Source organism: Ictalurus furcatus, chromosome 13 (assembly GCF_023375685.1).
Source record: "Ictalurus furcatus strain D&B chromosome 13, Billie_1.0, whole genome shotgun sequence".
In the NCBI taxonomy this organism is placed as follows: Eukaryota; Metazoa; Chordata; class Actinopteri; order Siluriformes; family Ictaluridae; genus Ictalurus; species Ictalurus furcatus.
In genome coordinates, this window is record NC_071267.1 from 23479921 (window position 1) to 23496338 (window position 16418).

General features: G+C 41.6%; 1 protein-coding gene across 1 annotated transcript in view; it reads left to right on the top strand.

Moving 5' to 3' along the window:
* The window catches only part of ryr2a (ryanodine receptor 2a (cardiac)), a 222034-nt gene that overhangs the window by 194338 nt on the left and 11278 nt on the right, over window positions 1-16418 (top strand). The window contains exons 85-98 of the mRNA XM_053639919.1: window positions 620-724; window positions 845-926; window positions 1110-1912; window positions 2427-2930; window positions 3057-3130; window positions 3259-3406; window positions 3734-3820; window positions 5822-6052; window positions 6927-7057; window positions 9548-9590; window positions 9711-9844; window positions 10516-10576; window positions 10695-10841; window positions 14436-14570. Coding sequence (XP_053495894.1) covers window positions 620-724; window positions 845-926; window positions 1110-1912; window positions 2427-2930; window positions 3057-3130; window positions 3259-3406; window positions 3734-3820; window positions 5822-6052; window positions 6927-7057; window positions 9548-9590; window positions 9711-9844; window positions 10516-10576; window positions 10695-10841; window positions 14436-14570 — 2685 coding nt within the window. The remainder of the gene's footprint in view (window positions 1-619; window positions 725-844; window positions 927-1109; window positions 1913-2426; window positions 2931-3056; window positions 3131-3258; window positions 3407-3733; window positions 3821-5821; window positions 6053-6926; window positions 7058-9547; window positions 9591-9710; window positions 9845-10515; window positions 10577-10694; window positions 10842-14435; window positions 14571-16418) is intronic.

Sequence of the window (16418 nt, forward strand, 5' to 3'; positions counted from 1 at the left end):
TCTTATCTTATCTTATCTTATCTTGCTGATTCAAGACAGTGCCTTTGTTCCTTTTTTAAATGTTCATTTAGAGCACTGACATTGGGCTTTTGTTGTTGTTGTTGTTGTTGTTGTGTTGTTATGCCAAGCCCGATCTGTAAAACTACTGTAAATTAGGTTTGTACTTAGATGATGGAATTAACATTGTCTTTGCACTTGGAAGAACAAGCACATGTGCTGAGGAAATGTAGTGCAAGTTGGCAGAGATCCACTGTATCGTCACAGTCTACCGGGCATTTTGCTTGCTAAGCCAGTTTAGGGATTCATTCAAGTTCCTCCTAAGTACCTCTTGCAAATTGATGACATTTCTGATCTTCAGGCTACATTACCCAACAGCGTTTCCTGTTTACACCATTCAAAAACACCATCTTGCCAGGTTTTGTGGAATATCTAGGGTTTATGGAATGGCCTATGACTATAAATAAATAAAGTATGAGTAGTGTAGGATATACGTGGTAGATGTTAGTCAGTCCGACAGATTGTTTCCCGGTCTAGCCTCATCGATTCCAGGCGGAACAACCCTAAAGCCTCGGTGTAACGATTAGAAGCCCGTTGAAGTTCTTGTCATGTTTTGGTACAGGGTCCATGCACAGGGAACCAGCAGAGCCTGGCACACAGTCGCCTGTGGGACGCGGTGGTCGGGTTCCTCCATGTTTTTGCACACATGCAGATGAAGCTCTCGCAGGTAGGCATGTGATAAGTGCAAACTGCAAGACCGTCACGGTCCTGACATGTACTGTACGTAATCTCCTGCCTGTTTGTAATGATGCAAAACCAGTGATGCTTTCCTCTTCATAACCCCCAGGATTCGAGCCAGATCGATCTCCTGAAAGAGCTCATGGATCTGCAGAAGGACATGGTGGTAATGCTGCTCTCCATGTTAGAGGGTAATAATCCATGAGCTATTCCATTCAGTCAGCTAGACTTCAGTTATATTCTAAAAATATCTCCACATAGCATTATTAAGCCGTAAATTATACTGAAACAATGAAAAAGGAAAAGTACAATAACAGCTCTATCACAATATTAATGCAATATTTTGGAAAAAAAAAAAACGAATCTTTACTCAGGGAACGTTGTGAACGGCACCATCGGAAAGCAGATGGTGGACATGTTGGTGGAGTCTTCCAACAATGTAGAGATGATTCTGAAGTTCTTCGACATGTTCCTCAAACTGAAAGACCTCACGTCGTCCGACGCCTTCAAAGAGTACGACCCGGACGGGAAGGGGGTCATCTCCAAGAGGGACTTTCACAAAGCCATGGAGAGCCACAAGCACTACACGCAGTCCGAGACCGAGTTCCTGCTGTCGTGTGCCGAAACGGATGAAAACGAGCTGCTCGATTACGAGGAATTTGTCGAGCGCTTTCACGAGCCAGCCAAGGACATCGGCTTCAACGTGGCCGTTCTCCTGACTAACCTGTCGGAGCACATGCCTCACGACTCGCGCCTGCAGACCTTCCTGGAGCTGGCCGAGAGCGTGCTCAATTACTTCCAGCCTTACCTGGGCCGCATCGAGATCATGGGCAGCGCCAAGCGCATCGAGCGCGTGTACTTTGAGATCAGCGAGTCGAGCCGCACGCAGTGGGAGAAGCCGCAGGTGAAAGAATCCAAGCGGCAGTTCATCTTTGACGTCGTCAACGAGGGTGGCGAGAAGGAGAAGATGGAGCTGTTTGTTAATTTCTGCGAAGACACCATATTTGAGATGCAGCTGGCTGCACAGATGTCGGACGCCGGAGAGCGCTCGGCGAGCAAAGAAGAGAACGAGCGGGAGAAACCCGAAGAGGAAACCCCTGACATGGGCTTCTTCTCCATCAGCACTGTATGCTCAGCACTGTTTGCCCTCCGCTACAACGTCATGCTTCTGATGAAGGTGTGTTTGACGTTGGCGTAAACATGTTATTAGTCTAACGGAGGCTTAAATATGTGAACGTTTGGCCTTTAGACACGCTAGTACACCAGCTACAATTCTATAACAGATGTACCTGGAAGAATTTATTATTATAAAATCAATCCTTATACTCATTGTGTTTACGAACGATGTAATTTCCAGGAGTGCATTTTTCTTTAAATACTGTCGGCCATACGAGACGTAAAAGTGGAAAAAAAGAGAGAAAGGTGTGTTCTTAGATCTAGAATCGCACATTGTCATTCTTTTATTTTTATTTGTATTTTTCTAAATATTATCCCATTATTTCCAGATCTCATGTCACGGTTTTGAGTAATTATCACGTTATTTCATGACACGTCATTGAGTCGACTTGTCCTGGTATTATAATGAGTTTGTTAAGTTAGAACATTCCGTGACGTCGGGTTGTATTCGATCTGTCCGTAAAGGAAGTTGAAATCAAGGTATTATGATGCAATCGAATGCACTGCCATTTAAGGTGCTGTCCATGAAGAGTCTGAAGAAGCAGCTGAAGAAGGCGAAGAAGATGACGGTGAAGGACATGGTCACCACACTGGCTGCTTTCTGCTGGAGCGTGCTCATGGGGCTGCTGCACTTCGCCTTCAGCGTGGCCCGTGGCTTCTTCCGTATCATCTACAGCAGCTTCCTGGGCGGGGGCCTGGTGGAAGGAGCCAAGACCATGAAGGTGTCCGAGCTGCTGGCCAACATGCCCGACCCGACGCAGGACGAGGTGAGAGGCGAGAGTGAGGAGGTGGAGAGGAAACACGCCGAGAAAACGTCGCCCGAGGAAGACCTGGCCGACCTCGCGGTGGCCGCGGAAGACACCGACCTGCTGTCTGATATATTTGGGCTGGATTTGAGGAGGGAAGGAGGACAGTACAAACTCATGCCACATAACCCCAACGCCAGCCTGACAGACCTGCTTAATACACCCATGCCACCGCCCCCTACACCCTCACCTGAACTCCGCAGAAGACACACGGTAACAAGCACATACATCGCCTAGAATTCGATCTAAAACCATGACATACATCACTAATTGTCGGTTTGTCTAAATACTATAAAAACCTGTCTGTGAGGTTTTTTGTTGTTGTTGTTGTTTTTTTAGGTGAAGGATTCATCATCATCAACTGACGAGAAAGAAGCCACAGATGAGACCAAGACAGTGTCTGAGAAAGCAGAGTATGATTTCTATACATTCCCTACTAGTTTGTACTTCCATCTTCAGTGTGGTGTTACATCTCAGACGCAAGTACTAACCTTCTGCTCCTGATTGACAGCAGCGATTTTTATTTCTGCGTCTGCCACAGAGGAGAGGACGGGGAGAAAAAGGAAAAGAAGAAGGAAGCTCCAAAGAAAAGGAAGCCTCAGCTCAACCGCTCCTCCAAATCAGATGAGCCAGATCTACAAGAGTCTGCCTTCTGGAAGAAGATCATCGCCTACCAGCGCAAGCTGCTAGTAAGAGAGCCTCACGTCAACTTGCTGCAAAATGATGTCCTGAAGTTTACTCCCCTCATTACAAAGCACTGAACACGGTCCCCTTAGACCACACATCAACTCGCTAGTCACGCAAGGTCATAACAGAACGTCCGAATGACATCAGGAGACGTTAAGAAAATATTGTAAATAGTTGTAAATATTGTAAATAGCTGGTTTCATGTCATGCTATGCGTGGGAAGGTTCATCCATGGACTTATGGATCATGTCCCATCAAAACCTCTGTTATTTACTTCTCCACTGCTGACAGAGATGATGTATTATGTTTTTCCTCCTGTCCTATTACAGAACTATTTTGCGAGGAATTTCTACAACATGAGAATGCTGGCTTTGTTTGTGGCCTTTGCAATCAACTTCATCCTGCTGTTCTACAAGGTAAAGCTGTGCTGTGAGACCCATGATGCTTTGAGTAACAGGACAAATCCCACCAGATTTACAGTGGATATATACCGTATGTATTTATTATTACAGGTTTTGTGGAACCGCTTTAGTATGTACTATCGATGTTTAGTGCTCCACAGATCCTATACCCTATCACCATGTTTTCCGTGCTTCCACGTAGAGTGCTGTGAAAAAGTATTTGATTTCTTCTGTTTTTGTGTATATCTCGTACTAAATAGTTTTAGATCTTCAAACGGAATACAACATAAAACAAAGGCAACCTGAGTCAACACACTATACTGTTTTTATTTATTTATTATTTTAATTGAAGCAAAAAAGTTATCCAACACCTATCACCCAAGTGAAAAACTAATTGCCCCCTTAAACTGAAAATCTCCTTGTGCCACCTTTAGCAGCAATAACTGCAACCAAACGCTTCCGATAACTGGAGATCAGACTTCACTTACTTCTAGGACTAGGACTTACTACTGTGCTTTGGATCAACTTATGGACTGAAGATCGGACATTCTCCTTTAGGATTTTCTGGTAAACAGTAGAATTCATGTTGCCCTCAATTACGGCACGTTGCCCAGACCATGAAGCAGCAAAGCATCCCCACACCATCACACTTCCTCCACCATGCTCGACCATAGTTATGATGTTCTTTTTGTGGAGATCTGTGTTTGGTTTATGCCAGATGTACCGGGACTCCTGTCTTCCAAACAGTTCCATTTTCAAATCATCAGTCCACAGAACATTCTCCCAAAATGTTAGAGGATCATCAAGGTGTGTTTTGGCAAAATTCAGACGAGCCTTAATGTTCTTCTGGGTTAGCAGTGGTTTTCACCTCGCCACTCTTCCATGGATGCCATTTTTGCCCAGCGTCTTTCTGATAGTGGAGTCATGAACAGTGACCTTTATTGATGCAAGAGAGGCCTGTAGGTCATTTGATGTTGTCCTTGGCTCTTTTGTGACTTCCTGGATGAGTCGTTGCTGTGCTCATGGAGGAATTTGGTAAGGTCGGCCAATTCTGGGAAGGTTCACTACTGTGCCGAGTTTTTCCATTTGGACATAATGGCTTACACTGTGGTTCTTTGGAGTTCCAGAGCCTTTGAAATAGCTTTGTAACCCTTCCCAGACTGATGTATTTCAATCATCTTCTTCCTCATCGTTTCTGGAATTTCTTTAATCTTTGACACAGTGCGTAACTGGGTAAGACCTTTTAACCAACTTCATGCTGTTGAAAAAGTTCTATTCAAGTGTAGATTTGATTGAACAGGGTTTGCAGTAATCGGGCCTGGTTGCGTCTAGTCCAGCTGAACCCCATTATGAATGCAGTTTCAAAGATTTGGGGAATTGGTAACTATGGGGGCAAATACATTTTCACACAGGCCCAGTTGGTATTGGATAACTTTTTTGCTTCAATAAATAACATTATCATTTAAAAACTGTATTATGTGTTTACTCAGGTTGCCTTTGTTTCATCTTAGATTCTGTTTTAATTTCTGAAACAATTTAGTATGAGATGTACACAAAAACAGAAGAAAATCAGGACGGGGGCAAATACTTTTTCACAGCACTGTATATTTTCAGAGATTTTAGTCTGTTGTCTTTCCCGATATTTCCCAATGCCGAATAAAACTACAAACCAGTAGCCTAATTTAAACTACTGTGACCCTGACCAGGCAGTTACTAAGGAGGAATGAATGAACGATGTGAATGCACTGCTCAGCGCTGCACCTTCACTTTAATCAAAAGTGGTCTTTATTTGTCCATGAGCTTCACATATGGCCTATTGCTCATGTCTGAATGAAGCCTCTCGCTTGTGTGACCCAGTGGGATCCCAGTCCCGATGAACACCTTTAATTGAAACCAGATGAATATTGTGCCTCCTATTTATTTATTTATTTATTTATTTATTTGTATCTGTTTAGACTACAATATCTGTTCATTCCTACTATGGGCTTTATTGGACCTGCTTACTGTTGCTTGCAGGTTTCCACTTCCTCTGCAGTAAAAGAGGAAAAGCAGGTCGTGTACAGCACGTCATCACTGGACGGTGGCCTGCGGTGGGACACGCAGAGCGATTCTTCCAGCGATCGGCCCGTTACTGTGCACTTTGTGCTAGAGGAGAGTAGCGGCTACATGGAGCCCACACTGCGCATCCTCGCCATCCTCCATACCATCATCTCCTTCTTCTGCATCATCGGATACTACTGCCTCAAGGTGGGGCTCTTTCTCTCTCTCTCTCTCTGTCTCTGTCTATGTGTATATATATATATATATATATATATATACACACACACACACATATACATACATATATACATACACTATATATATATATAGTGTCTCCAAACTTTTGACTGGTAGTGTATGTTTGTCCAACTATATATATATATATATATATATATATATATGACTGAAATGTTTCTCATGTTCTTAGAAATGTATGATTAAATGTTTTAAATCGGTGTTGTACACAAAATTGTGCCCACACATTCATTTCTTTCATTAGAAAACTAGTATACTGTGCCAAAATCTTCTTTGGCAGAACATATTTTTCAGTGTGTATCTTTTTCTCAGTATGGCTCGCATGTCTAATATGCAAGCTGCCTTCCATTAGATTAGATTTGTAGACAGTACTTGTGTGGTAAATAGGTTATATGTACAAGTATCATGTGCTGCCATGTGGAACAGCAAGATTTCCTGAAACTGGCTGAAACATGGGGAAAAACTGGTGCCCGCTGATGCTTTGTAGCCGTTTTATTTAGTCATTGGGGTGTAAGAACCACAGATTTTCAACCTCTGTTCGTCTAAATATGCGATGAGTCAATCTGACCAATTCGCTCTAATTTAACTCAACCAGTCGTTTGAAAATAATGGGATGGAACTGTTGTGAAGACTGCCCAGTTTATAGCTTCTAAAAGCTGCAGTAATAACAGATCCATTAGCAATCACTTTTCTAAGTAAAAATTCGCTGTGAAGAAATGTTGATGGTCTCAGTAGTCCGTATGGATATGTTTCTCAGCTAGAAATTCACAGCTAAACAATCAAACCGCTGAAAGGCACCTAAGTAGTCCGTCTCTGTGTCGTCTAGGTTCCCCTGGTGATCTTTAAGAGGGAGAAGGAGGTGGCCAGGAAGCTGGAGTTTGATGGCTTGTATATTACAGAGCAGCCATCAGAGGATGACATTAAAGGCCAGTGGGACAGGCTGGTCATCAACACACAGTGAGTTAATGCCATTTATAACACACACACCATCAGAGGCGAATGTGGGTCAGTGTGAGGCAGCAAGCCGGATCGTTAAGGAGCATCTACAGTATTAAAGATTATTAGAAGTTTGCACCAGGCATCTTTAATTATCTCCTAATATCCAAGAGCTGTGTAATGGCACCAGTGGAGGTGTGTGACGCATGCTGTAGCCAATGAACTGCTGAAAAGAATGATACCTTGCTTTCCGGGCGTGTTTCAACACTTCAGCTTAAAAGTCCCCGCATAAAGCTGTGTAACAGATGGCACAAGAGTGCGTAAAAGTGCACAAAGGTTTCAAGTATGAGTATACGTCTGAAAATACATTTAAATATACATATACATGTACATTTTGTAGATTGTTGGATATGTGATATGATAATTATAAGAAAAATCAAGAGTAGCAGCCTTTTTATCCTAGTTATGCGTGCATGCTTACCAAGGGCCCTTCGGAGTCTCCGATAGGTTTTGGTATAAAAACGCATGGGCAGACCTTTAGAAAAACACGTGTGAAATATGAATTTTATTTGGTATTGTTATCAAATTTGAGCTCGGACTAGGAAAGGCTTCATGCCGTGGTCCAGTTGTGTTTTCCAGTTAATGCCAAAAATATCAGGCGGGGAAAAAAAAATTCTGTTTCAGTGTGTTCCAACCTCCATTACTCAATGCCAGTAGGACTTACAGTGATTCTGACTAATGGGGACAAAACTTCAGAGTGTCCACTTTCAAAACAGACCAAAACCATGCATGAACTCCAAATGGTTCAAGAACAGCTTTAAGGTGGATTTGGGTACGCCTCGGATAGGCGTTTTAGGCTAATTTTACTGAAACTTTATGGGGTTAAATGCCAGACGATGTAAACGAGCAGCCAAAGCCAGTGGCAGTGGATTACTGCACCTGGCTGGAACTCCATAATCCCAGTGTACATATGGTCTCTAATTCCTTTGCAAACATTATTGACGACAAATCTGTTTAATATTCGAAACTGACCTCCGTTAGCTCGCTTTTAACAATGAAAGCGGCATCTGTTTTTTGTGTGATGATGATAGATAACGATAATGAGTCTTTATTAATCACGTATATAGCACAGTGAAATTCTTTTCTTCGCATACCCCAGCATGTTAGGAAGTTGGGGTCAGAGCGCAGGGTCAGCCCCTGGAACAGAGTGGGTTAAGGGCCTTGCTCAAGGGCCCACCAGTGGCAGCTTGGCAGCGCTGTATCTTGAACCCCCCGACTAACCCAGAGCCTCAACCCACAAGCCACCACTGCCCTACTGTGTGATATAAGCAATTACGTTTGTTGTACAACGTAAATGAAACGTGGTTTTCACGACTATTGATAACTATTTTGTTGAATTTTTTTTTCTATCTTTCTCTCGTTATATTTAAAATAGTATTGGCTATGACAACATAAATGCCAGCTATAAAGAACAAACAGAAAACGCACAAATTCAGTTTTGCGTTGTTTTTCGTATTTGCATTGTATTTCGTTAATTAATTTTATTTCATTTATGCTTACACAACAATTAATCACATCCTTCTGAAGCAACATTTGATAAATAATAGAACTGTGTGTGTGTGTGTGTGTGTGTGTGTGTGTGTGTGTGCAGTAGATTAACTTGAATAATTCAGCGTCGTCTTCTCACCGTGACTGGAGATGCTCAGGACCTTAGGACTTGTTCTCCTCTCTTGATATGAGGCATCACAAGTTTCATATTTACCATGAGGACCGTATTATTAGGGTTATACATGTTCCTCACAGAAAATAAGCCAAGGCCACCAAGTTTCAGGTGGAGAAAAAAAAAAAAAAAAAAAGATTTGTTCTGTATTTTTTTCCTCTATTAAAAACGATAACCGGGTCTATTTAACCTGAGACGTGCACGAGGTTAAGGAGTTCCCAAATACATGTTGACAAATACTTGCTTGTTGGTACACGTTGGCTGCTTCTCCTAAATTGTAAATGAAAATGACTTCTTTGGAAAGGAAAAAAAATTAAAAATAGACGCAAAAAGATTTGAGTCAAACCTGTTCATCAAAATACGTTCAGAAATATATTTATACCTGGGCTTTGAGTTCATTATTTGTTTCAATTTCAACCATTATCAAAAAAAAAATGCGGTTAAGACGGAATCTAGGGTCCAGACTTTTGAATATTGTGTACGCGATGTCCAACGAGGACCTAATTGAATGATCAAAATGTCTATTTTTCCCCCACTTAGATCTAGATCTCTTCCAATAAAATATAATTAATTTTTTTTATTCGTTGTTTTATTCATACCTACGTTTACTTGGATTTAATGGGGTGAAACGAGCATGTCATTCAAATTTGAACCAAAAATGTAGGTTGTTTAAATCCTGGTTAATGTTTTTATAAAATGTTATGTAACAGACTATACATTGCGTCGCATTTGCTGCGTCTGTCTTATGGCAGGGTGCGTTCCTGACGCGCATGTATTTCTCTGGTTCTCAGGTCCTTTCCCAACAACTACTGGGATAAATTTGTGAAGAGAAAGGTAGGCCAAAAAGCTTGCTTATTCCTAAAATCAAAAGGTTTGGCCCATGCGGTAAAACTGATGATTGCTCTATTATCTTAATAAATTTGATGAATGCGTGTTGTGTGTGCGTACGCGCAGGTGATGGATAAATATGGCGAATTTTACGGTAATGACCGAATCAGTGAGCTGCTGGGGATGGACAAAGCTGCGCTGGACTTTAGTGATGCCCATGAGAAGAAGAAGCCCAAGAAAGACAGCTCGCTAGCTGCTGTGTGAGTTGAAATGTGCATGCTTGTGATGTAACGTGTGGATGTGTGCACGCACATATGTGTATATATATATATATAGTTTTTAGTTTTTAAAGAAAGTCTCCTACTTGTATTTCTACTTTCATTTTTGTGTTGGTGTGTGTGTGTGTGGGAAAGGTTCAGACAGTGCAGCAGTGCAGTATTTCACAGTGCCAAATCCGCAATAAGCTAACCTGATAGATCCTGGCATGCTGGTGCCTGGATGAGAAAAAAGCTCAGGTTGTATTTTTAAACGCATCCCTGCAGGGGGCGGTAATAGCTAAAGGTCAGTGTCTACCAGCCAACTTTAACAACTTGAAGACAAAAAAACCCCCACATTTAAGGCAAATATATTTTAAGGTTTGTAACTTTGTAGCACACATTAATACATTAGTCTTTTCTTTTTTTTTTATTTTTTTTTTTTACGTTTTGGTAGCTACGTTTTCTGACATTATTATTATTAATTTTATTGGTTGTTGATGTACACTATTAGTCTGATGTTTTTGTAGATTATATTAATTATATAGTCATAGCCTTTATTTTGCGATTATAAAATGCTGCTGATGACTGATGATGAGTGGGTTTTATTTCATGGTCTTGCTGCTTCCTCTCTCGCTCTCTCTCTCTCTCTCTCTCTCTCTCTCTTTCACTGACAGATTGAACTCTGTTGATGTGAAATACCAGATCTGGAAGTTGGGAGTCGTCTTCACAGATAATGTAAATACCTCGCAGCCAGTGACTTGTTCTGCTAAATATACATGTTAACATGGATGGTTTTCATTATTTGAATCAGCTGCTCTTCTCTCTGGTAATTGTTTTATGTGTGTATGCGCAGTCCTTCCTGTACCTAGCCTGGTACATGACCATGTCCATACTGGGCCACTACAATAACTTCTTCTTCGCTGCTCATCTGCTGGACATTGCCATGGGCTTTAAGACGCTGAGAACCATCTTGTCTTCTGTTACTCACAATGGCAAACAGGTACAGCTGTCCTGCTCATGACAAAAATCAAAACTGCACATTACACACTGGGAAAAACAATATTAGCTATATCCAGTTAATGTAAATAGGAGATATAGGACTCTCCAGCACAACGTCTATATATACAGTGGAGGAAATAAGTATTGGACGCGTCAACATTGTTTTCAGTAAATTTATTTCCAATGAGGCTATTCACATGAAATTTTCACCAGACATCGGTATTAACTCACGAAATCTGGAAATATTAAGAATTCACAACATTAAAGTCCAAAAATAAAGTTATGTGTAATAAAGTGGAATGACACAGGAAAAAAAAAGTATTGAACACGCTAAGAAAAAGCAGTTCCCCAAGGCAAGGTAAGGCAAGGAACCAGCCGAAATCCGTAAGTAGTTAGAAAGTAATTATACCTCCTATCTGTGCAAATTAATATCAGCAGGAGAACGATCCAAAGCATACAGCAAAGGAAGCTCTCAATTGGTTTCAGAGAAAAAAAATCAAGGTGTTAGACCCGCCCAGTCAATCACCTGACTCGAATCCAATCGAACAAGATTGAAATGTTTAGAAGAACGGGCCAAAATCACACCTGAATTCTGCGGCCCATTCATTTCTCCATACAGGAAGCGTCTTGAAGCCGTCACTACAAACAAACGCTTCTCTGCTAAGTATTAAATACGTTTCACTTAGCGTGTTCAATACTTTTTTCCCGTGTCATTCCACTTCATTACACATAACTTCATTTACGGACTTTAATGTTTGGGTTTCTTTATATTTCCAGATTTCTTGAGTTAATACTGATGTCTGCTGCAAATTTCATGTGAATAACCTCATAGGACGTATATTTACTGAGAAAATGTTGACGCGTCCAATACTTGGAGTACTTCCCCCACTGTATATTTCATCTTGAATGTGTCACAGTAGAAAGGCCAGCTGCTGACGAGTAGTGAGACATCGGCAAGGTTGTACTGTACCGCAAGTCCTGTCGGCTATATTTACTAATTCGGAACATCCGAAAAAGGCCTATATATTTTACATGGATTCTTTGAGCTGCCAGAAACTTTTGTCACGAATCCTGTGCTGTTTTAATAACATCTTCCAGTTCCCAGGACGTACTTTGGCCCTGCATATTCCACCTCATTTTAAACGTGCTCGATTGGCTTGTGAGCTGGACGCTGCGCATTAGAGCAAACCGAATCAGTGTCATGTTCGTGGAACCGTTCTGATGGGATAGGTCCTTTAACCTGCAATGACCTAAAAAAAAAAAAAAAAAAAAGGGAAAGAAAACGGTAATTTTTGTAGCCAGACACAATCCCCTGGCATTCACACGAGCCTCAGCTGTAAAAGAGTCTAAAACGGACGTGTTCATCAAGCGGCCCCTGACGGTTCGAGCCGACCAGATTTGAAAGTCAAGATTAATAGTCAGGATTTTGACAGACGGTGCTAAACTCATGCTTGTGGGGGTCCAAATCATCTTAGAGCACATTGAAAATCTTTTTTTTTTTTTTTTAGAAATAAACTAAGTTTCATAGTGTTGAAATTTCTTACACAATAAAAGGAAATGTGCAAAATCTTCCAAGATGTTGCACAAGGTCACTTTGTAAATGTAAGCAAATTTATGATCTTGTCGTGGCATGTTGTACAAGTCGTCAGATCTCACACGAGTCTTATCCCTTCCGTCGAAGCACGCGCTTCAGACGACACGCCGATCGATTTGGTCTAACGTGGATCATCGGGTTTTACACACGCTTGTGTCTGAGTCTGTGTCAGCTCGAGTGCACACTGTCATTAAAGCAAAAAGAGGAACGTACCAAACACTTCGGAAATTCATATAAATATTTCTAAGATTCTACTTTTAACTCATTATTGCCGCTGATCTCTTTTGTAATGAAAACCTGTGCGTTAAATTAAAGAAGTAAAAGTCAGACAGAAGCACTAGTGCTCTCAGGCTGTATGCTTGCCTACACGAATGTTAGAACGCTCTCTGATTTTACCTTTCCTTCCCTACCCTCCTTTTCCTAATTGTTTGGATCTTGATGGCCCATATCTTGTATTTTTTTTTTTTTAACATGTATCTGTGAATACAGAGCCTGGGGAAGCCACAGAGTATTACAGAAGAGTTCTGACCCATCTTTAATATTCTCAATAGCAGTATTAGTTGATTCCTACAGAGCGACTTAAAGGAAGTGCTTCGAGGTCTTCGTCTAAATAAATAAATAAATGAAACGCATCCTCGTGCAAGTACAAGCCAGCCAAGTTCTACGAATCCCTAAACTGAAACCCTGTCAGAATCAAATCCATCAATCAATCAATCGGTCAGTTTTTTATTTCTGTAGCTAAAAACAACACACGTTGACCAAAGTGCTTCACATAATAGCATAAACGGGTCATATACATGTAAATGTAGAAAAGCCAATAAAAATATCACAGAGAAATAAATAATATGATATAAAATAGGTGACATTTCTTTATTTTCTTAAAGGGCAGATTTGTTTAGTACCTGCTTACGTGACTAAGCTGTTCGGAGAGCCACGGGAAGTTCGTTCCACCGAATAGGTTTTGGCACAGAGAACAGTTTGTCTTCCTCGAGGGATGGCAGGTTGAGTTGAGTCACGCTTGTTGCTAAAAGGGAAAGAAGTACAGAACAGGATTTGAAAAGCTGGGAACCACTCTGTTTTGGTTTTGTAAACAACCACCAGCGTTTAAATCTAAAAATAAATAAATAAATTCAAGCAGCTACAGGAAGCCAGTGGCGGGAACACAGCAATGGAGTGATGCAAGAGCTCTTGGGAAGATTCTGTAGGCATCTGATGATACTGTACTGGAGCGACGGACACCGTGCTTCCAAAAGTTATTCCCTCAGTCGGTGTCGCTCCAAAGTCTCCCACAGGTGTTCGATCGGGTCGAGATCTGGTGACTGTGAAAGCCGTAGCATGTGCTTCACATTATTGTCATCCTAATAAAAATATGTCTGATCGTAGGACCTTTATTCTGTCCAATCTTATCCGGAAAGGGCCGGTATGGGTGTAGGTTTTCATTCTAACCGCGCAGAAGCCACACCTGATTCTATTGAAAGCCAAGATCAACTGATTAGACAGCTGGAATCAGGTGTGGAATGAAAACCTGCATCTACACCGGCCCTTTGTGGATAAGATTGGACACCACCGATCTAGGATAAAAGTAATCAGTCAGAATGCCTTTCTGACTTCTTTCTAGGGACAAGTGAACCCAAACCATGTCTGCAAAATGGCCCTCCAAGGCATTTATTCGCCCAACATCTGTATCTAGTAAAGCACTGAGTGTGAGTGTGCATAAAAGAAAACGTGTGCAACATAGGACTGACTTTGATTTAACAATTACTTAAATACGATTATGATTTAGATGAGTTAAGAACTTTATCCAGAAATGTATGTAATTCCAATGACTTGGATAGATGGATAGATACGGATACAGGAGCAAGACAGACAGACAGACAGACAGACAGATTACATATAGATTGGAATTGTCACCATTGTCAGAGTCTCTGCAGTACAAATGCTCTAGTATAGTATGTGACACATTTACTGTGTGTGTGTGTGTGTGTGTGTGTGTGTGTGTAGCTTGTGTTGACGGTGGGCTTGCTGGCGGTGGTAGTCTACCTCTACACTGTGGTGGCCTTCAACTTCTTCCGCAAGTTCTACAACAAGAGCGAGGACGGAGAATCTCCGGACATGAAGTGTGACGACATGCTAACGGTAAGCTGAGATGCTAACACGCTAACAAAAAGCGAACACAGAGCCTGTAAGCTAGCCATGTCAACCAGCAAAACACTTTAATGGTATTTTTTTTAATGAAATTTTAAAAGTTGCACCATAAAAGGATGATAATAATAGGTAACGTCACGTAATGTCACAAAATGTTGTTCAACTAGACTAGAGTCATCTAGATGGTTCATCGACACCAGCTCGTCATTAGCAGGCCAGTGTCCCAGGTGTGACTGACTGCTTTCGAGGAGCGTGCATGTTTTGTTTTTCCATTAATTGTCATGGTGCTACTCGGTGATGGTATGGATGTTAATTGCCACAGAAGCCCTGCCAGTGCTCAGTGCACTAATTAAGGCTGTGAATAGCACGACCCGGCCCGAACACTCCCTCCGTAATTAAGGAAATGTCCTGAGCAGCGAACCTGAACAACAGCTTAATTAAGCTCACATTGTTACATACTGTCTGAACCAGTGCAACGGAGCGACAACTGAACGTAATTAGAACAGGAGGCGTGGAGGTGGGGTTCAGGCCCAGTGTTGTCTCCCCAACATTCACCATCAAACACCTTGTTAGCCTTAAAAACCCAAATGCAGGTGAGTCGGAAAGTCTTCTAGTAATGATTCTAGTAATGAATAATTTTACATGTACAGACACGCACACACACACACACACACAAACCCACTCACACACACTCACATACCCCCCCATACACACACACACAAACCCATAAACCCATACACACACACACACACACACTACCATTTTTTAAAGTGTTTATTCACTGGTGTTGGCTAGCTGCTTTCTTCATTTCGGTCTTCTGTCGCTGTTTTTCCGGCCCAGAAACGAGCTTAAACCCTTAAAATCAACCCAGATGAGCTGCTCAGCTTTACCATTTTACAACGAATATGATCGTTTCGAGTTTCAGTGGGGGTGGGGGGGGGATTTAGGTTCTGTATATATATTTGGTGATATTCACTGCAGTGCTAATTCACCTTAAGGGCAAATTGACTATCAAACCTGTTTATTTTTCTGCTCCTCCTCACTCAAGAATTTCTTCCAAGCAACTTATCGATGAGTCGATGACTTGAATCGGGCATGTCAGAGCAAGACGAACAGTAAAATAAGCATATCTACGAATCATTAAGAGCAATGACACTTTTAGAGTAGTGATGTTCAAACGCCGACGTGAGAAACTTCCACTGGATCAGAACCTGATTCCACACAAAGCTCCCTCGTTTCATTCTGCTTTCACCGCCATCGATTCAGCACAAGATCTCATCCATGCTGAACCCAACCACTCGGACGGTTCCCATCTCTCTCTATCTCTCGCTATCAGTTACTTTTTCTCTCTCAATCTCGGTGTGTCTCCTATTAAGGGCTGTCTGGTGGTTCTGTGCTCCAGTGGAGGGGTTTGACATCCACTAGAAAAGGAAGCACAGGCTCAGCTATGATGAGGACCAGTGCCTCTAGCTACAAAAATCCCTCAGATTGATATCTGCAAGCCTTCTGGTCCCTGTGTGTGGGTGTGTGGGTGTGTGTTTGGCTGTGTGTATCTGTGCTGGGTATATATATAATGCTCAGAATGTACTTTCATTTTTATGCTACTTTACGGAATGTTCAGGCTTCAGGCAACACTTTATTCAACCGTCAAAACACGAGCGAATATACAATGACACGTTTACACTATTCAAGTACGAATTCTGGATGTATTTATTTATAAGCATGCCAAAGGTCAACACCTGACAGAACAGACTACTGCAATCAAAGCAAGAATAAAATATGAAATAAGGGTTGTCAGATAAGTGAAAAGATAACCAGGCAAGAGGTGAACAGGATTAG